The sequence below is a fragment of the Seriola lalandi genome, unplaced genomic scaffold (genome assembly GCF_002814215.2).
Source record: "Seriola lalandi dorsalis isolate HSWRI2012SDOR001 ecotype SW California unplaced genomic scaffold, Sedor1 jcf7180002054476, whole genome shotgun sequence".
Lineage (NCBI taxonomy): Eukaryota > Metazoa > Chordata > Actinopteri > Carangiformes > Carangidae > Seriola > Seriola lalandi.
Window position 1 is genome coordinate 2,042,517 of NW_019525029.1, and position 5,976 is coordinate 2,048,492.

General features: G+C 43.3%; 1 protein-coding gene across 1 annotated transcript in view; it reads right to left on the reverse strand.

Annotated features, from left to right (window-relative positions):
* The window catches only part of rbm24a (RNA binding motif protein 24a), a 9,964-nt gene continuing 3,988 nt past the window's right edge, over positions 1–5,976 (reverse strand). Inside the window, exon 4 of the mRNA XM_023412285.2 lies at positions 1–1,431. Within this exon, the coding sequence (XP_023268053.1) occupies positions 1,083–1,431 (349 nt within the window). The 3' untranslated portion in view covers positions 1–1,082. The remainder of the gene's footprint in view (positions 1,432–5,976) is intronic.

The window sequence follows — 5,976 nt, forward strand, 5'->3', positions numbered from 1 at the left end:
TCTTTCTTTCTTTCTTTCTCTCCATCCCAGAGCCAGAGAGAAACACGACTGTGCTGCCTTTGTCTTTGACTGCTATGTGTGCAACTCTGGATGCATGTGTCGGTGTACGTGTGAGTGAAACATGTGGAAAAGCGACCGATTTAGTGTTTCTCATTGTCTGAAGCCATTTTCAACCTCTCTCCTGTTGTCAGTGCCTTTGTTTTGTTTGCCAAGTCCCTCTTTAGTCCAAGAGTCAAGTCAGAGTTGATGACATTTTCAGTTTTTTTGTTTCTTTTCTTTGTTTTTGTTTTTTTTTGTCTCCTGGTGATTTGTTTGCTTTGCATAGGTCAAGAGGTCGAGACACAGAGTAAAAAAAGGGACATTCAGCATCAGGAAGATAAAAAGGTAGTTCTTCAAATATGTGTGACACAACGAGTTACAACTCCTCGACTTCCTGACAGAGGTCACATAATAATAGCTAACACGTTGGAAACGGTTCCATTTCCCTGATTATCAGAAAATATTAACTCCAAAAAATGCACTTGAAAAGACAAAAAGAACAAGGAGAGCCCTCAATGTGTAATAATAACAATAATAAATATAAATGTTATGAGGGCATCAAATAACTGAAAGAGAACAGTTTCCTAAACTAACGTTAAAGACAGCAATAGGACTTAACGGCTTAGTTTAACACCTATACCAACCACAGGGATTAGTTCCTGCCTTTCTTCTCTAGAAATAAGTACTCTACTACAATGATAATAGTAATGATAATAATAATAATCATAGTAATAACAACAACAATAATAGTAAATCACTTTCCATTATTTGTTCTGCGAATTTTTTTCATTTTCTTATTTTTTGGTTGAAGCACAGCAAGTTGGAAAGTTACCGTAAAAAGTTCCCACCTCACCATCATCATCATCACTACCACCACCATCATCATCATCATCACTTTTTAAAGCAACTCTGCCTCTGAGTCGCTGGCACGACCACCCTTAAAGCCACTCCCTCTTCCTTTTCCGTTGCTCCCTCTCCTGACCAATCAGCTGTGGCTGGGGGCGGGCCTCCTCGCTCTGCATGTCCAGTGGTTGCAGTGGCTGCTATTGCATGCGGTCAGCTTGCAGCTGCTGGGGCTGGTACTGACCGAAGGCTGCGGCTGCAGCGGCGGCCGAGCCTGGGGCGGCGGTGGCTAAAGGCTGCTGGACTGCATAGCCGTAGCCGGCGGTGGCCACGTAGCCTGCGGCTGCAGGGGAGGCAGCGTAGGGGTACTGCTCGTATGCAGCAGCGGCAGCACTGGCTGCCGCTGCAGAATACTGCGCGTAGGCGGCTCCGGTGTAGTCGATGTAGGGGGAGGAAGCGGTGGCAGGTGCAGCGGCTGCAGGCTGCACATGAGGGATGACCACACTAGGCTGCACAAAGGCCTGAGGGTACACGTAGTGGGCCGGAATGCTGTGGGACAAACACATACATCAGGATTTAATTTGATTCATCAGCATACACCAAATCTGAAAATAAGACCCCCTCCCCCCAAAAAAACACCCTAAAACCCAACTCCATCACACTGCGGCCAAGCGCCCTCCCACCTCCCACCCCCAGTCCAATCCACCAGTCAAGAACACCAAGGAAATGCCTGCTAGTAGGGATTAGAACAATATAGGGTTGCCAAAATAGAAATCTCTCTGTGAAAAGAAGATTGGAAGGTGAAGAGAATTTTGAACTCCCAGAGGCTGCTTATCGAACCTCTGGGTCACTCAAATACTGAAAAGTCACATCTGTAGTATGATCACATTCAGAGAGAGTGAAGCCTGGGTGTTGATATCATCCTCTTTAAGGGCTACATGAGAAATAGGTTCAGTTTTTTACTGTTTTGGTCAGTTTTGAGTTTGTGTTGTGGAGACAGAACTACAGAGAAGTAGAGGGAGGTGAGATGAAGAGAAAACGTTTGGGATCTGTAACCTGCAGTTTATCTGTGGGTCACATGTGGATTTGGCTCTGGTGCCGTCCTCCTGCCTGCTGGAGGGCGAGCAGGGGAGGGGCGGTGGGGGGGCTTACAGTGCCGGGGGCGGGGGTGCGGACAGAGGAGATGAGCCCAGGGAAGCATTGTGAAAATGTCACTGCCACTTTGACAGCTGGACAGTTTTCAAAAAGGGACGCTGCTGGCCATTTCCCCCTCTGTATCAGGACAAAGAGCCGGGGAGGCAGCGGGGGGAGCCGGGACTAGGCTCCGCACCCAGAGGGATGTTTCAATTAAATAAACAATTATGAACAATGAGCACATTCTACCCTCCATGACATAGCCTTATCCTGCCCCCCCCCCCAGACTCTATAAGGTCTGGAAACTCAGCGAGCGTGAGGGGGGCCTTTTGAAATTTACACGACTGGTTCAGATGAAGTGAAGAAGCAAAAATATGAAAGCTTCAGGTCTTTGATGTCCTGAAAAAAACAGCCCTCCCTCCCCTGTTAGAGATAAAAGTAAAGTCTCACTTTAATGGAGTGAGAAGCATCAGGCTTAACAGACAATTTACTATTTGTTGCACAAGACAAAAACTGTGTAGCTGTAGGTGAGTGTGGATGACGATCGCTTAAAAATCTGTTGAGAGAAAATCAAGGAAACGCAATGTAATCAGTTGAGTCTGCATAAGTGAACATCAGGCGGTCACTTTTGGAGTCTGGATTGGGAGCGAAGAGAGGAGTGTGCAGAAAATGTTAAAGAGTGAAAGGCAGGATCTATCGTGGCAACCCTATTGTCAGCACTCCATTATCCAATCCAATCCACATCTCAACCGAAAACAGTGGGGCCAGAGGGGAACAGGAAAAACAGAACAACAGCAAGGCGTCAGAGAGGAAGAAATATGTAAAAATAGTCGACTTTGACTAAACTGACTACAGAAACAACGACGCACCACAATCAGTCAACTGAAAAGACACAAAAAAGAACAGGGAAGTGAGAAAATGAGTAAGTGGGCATGTAGAGCTTTGGTTTAAGTAAAGGGGAAAGGTTGATGTTTTCACTGCCTTAGTACACACAGAAACACAGAAACACAGAAACACAGAAACACACACACACACACACACACACACACACACATAATTAGGACCAATTTATGAAAACCTGTAACAGACATTCTGCATTGAAAAGATTGAGTGTTTTACTAATGAGAAAATACTTTTTTTTTTTTTTTAATCATCATGTGACACTGAAACTCGTCTTTGAAACCCGCACTAATGAAACTCAGAAGGGTGAGGCAGGTTTCCAGGATGATTTTACTGGATGCCATCTCTAAAACAGAGTTGAATAAGAGACTCCCACTCAGCGCGGCAGGGAGACTTTTCCAGTCTGTTATCTGAAGGGAAATCACTGAATTATTCACTTCCAGCAAACAGGGAGGAAACTCCTCAAACTGGAGGTTGATGACACACGAACTGGCTAACATCCAATGAAAAGGCCAGTATTAATCTGATAGGCCTAACGGCGACACACAAGATGTAGGATTCAGTATCTCAAGCCCACACATTTTCTCACAAATACCTAACAGAGGCTTGTTAACAAGTCTGTTTACTGGATTGATACTTTACATTTTGTCCACTGTGAGTGAAGGCCATCAAATAATATGAATGACGAGGTTTTGACATTTGATTTAACGGCTGAATCACGTGAAAATCTATCGTTTAATCATTGAATTTAAATAACATAAGGCATCATGGCCAAGATTATAGGGTTGTCTTGCTCAGGGACAGCAACATTCAAGACAAATCTCAGAGAAATCAAACATTAAAGTAAATCTAATAATATCATTATATAATGACTTGACATTGACTCATAGGAACTGTATTTAATCTACCGACGCACATACTGTATACGGGAGGATGGTGGGAATAATGCTCTAACAAGAAGGATTTAACTGGAATTGGGCTGAGCTTGAGTACTGCTTTACCAAATTACAATGACTGTTTGCAACGGAATGAATCCATAAAACCCTAAGACATTTTCTTTCTAGACTTTATATAGAAACTAGTTTGAGAGAGCTGCCTGTGGATTGTAAAACATGTTTAATGGCCTTTCAATCAGTCTCGTGGGAACAAGAATCATGACCGTGGGCAAAAGACATCAAAGAAACATGTTACATTCCCCCGAACTTTCAGTTGCACAGTTCTCCTCAGCAGCTACTATATATGATTGACTGTAGAGGCTGCAGCTCAGACAGTAACTATATTCTGACTGTATAATATTTTAAAAATGGCTTCCAGTGGCATGTGACCATCTCCACTGCACTTGAAATCAAACTCTCGGCCCGGTGCATTCTAGGTTGGACCGTTACTCGTCTCTGATTCCCCACCACCACTGTAGTATGGCAGACCCACACACATGTATAAGCATGCACAAACACGCCCACTCATACACACACACACACACACACACACACACACACACACACACACAGAAAGCATAAGTGGAGGGTTTGGCCATGGGAAGCAAAGCTCTGGCTGACCCATCCAATGTGCCCCACTAATAAAAAAAATACCTTCGTTTCCCTGGAGAGATTCATAAAAAAGGAAAATATAAAATACTATAATAACTGTGAGGCTGTTTCCTGAAGCCATGCTGGTACCTATGGTGTGTCCTTCTGTGTGTGTGTGTGTCTGTCTGTCTTCACTGGAATGTCGTGTTCACGCAACCCAGAGGTCATTAAAGTTCAAGGCTAAATAAAGGTTCTCTTCCATCATGCATGCCGTCCACTGAGTGAGAGGACACAAGCACAAACGTACATTGAGGTGAGAGGATCTAATGTGAGCGAGGTGATGTGTTTGTGCTTGTTTGCGATGTTGGCAGTACACAAATGTCCTGCTTTGACAGAGTTGCTCATGAGACTTTTGTTATGATGGTCGAGTCAGATGGATCTGGTGTCTAGTTTCAGCTCAAGTGCATCAGGACTTGAGTCATGATCCTCACATAGAAAGTTACTTAGATCGAGTTAGTTTGCATGGATCGTTTGCTAATCGCTACCTATGGAAGTTTATTAACGACAAATCAAACAAACAAGTACAAAACATTTTCAAGCGTCACTCACGTCAAGAATTCAAAATCCTCTCATGAGGATTCTCGTTTGGAACCTATTTCTCACAATTATTTTATTATTTATTTTAGTTTCAGAGCAGCTTGAGGATATGAGAGAGAGCGATTTGCACCAAATCTCTGAAAAACTGGACATTCCCATGTAGCTGTCTTCTCACAGTTTGTCTTTTAGACAAAATATTGGCCACTTTAACCGATTTCTATGATTTTTAGCAGCACAACATTCTTGAATTTTTGGGAAGAACTCGTTGATCTTACTTTTTATGGATGTCAAGGTGCTGCTGGCGTCCTGTGATTGGTAAACCCACTTTGGGTGAAAGTTATATATTAAAGGTGGTGGTGCTGTTGGACTGAATGAATTGTACTTCATGACAAGCAGAAACTTACTAATGTGATTGAGGATGTCACAGGATTTTTTAGTTTCATCCTTTGGCGACCTTTTTCTTCCCTTTTTAAAAATTGACTTACATGATCAATTGATTATCAGAATAGTTGCCAATCAATTCTCTTTAATTTCTTTTAATCAACTAATTTTTTGCAATTGTAATTGCACTCGCAGTTCTATCAGCTCTCAAAACTTGTCCTGCGCTTATCAGTCTGTCCCTGCACGCTCTCACATCTGGATCAGCTGATCAGAGCCCTCTCGCTTTGTACTTGGTCAGTACTTTTGACACTATTTAACCTCCATATGTTGACTGGTGACCTACTGGTGACCGAATGGTGACTGACTGGTGACTGACTGGTGACTGACTGGTGACTGACTGGTTCTGCTTCAGATAAGTTGGTTAAGATGTACAGTATGTATATGAGCATGAAATAGATGTGTATTTACGTGGCCCCTGAAACACCCACTCTCACTCAGTTTAAATGGCTCCTACTCTACTTTTACATGACAGAGAGAGACGGCCCCTCACCGGACC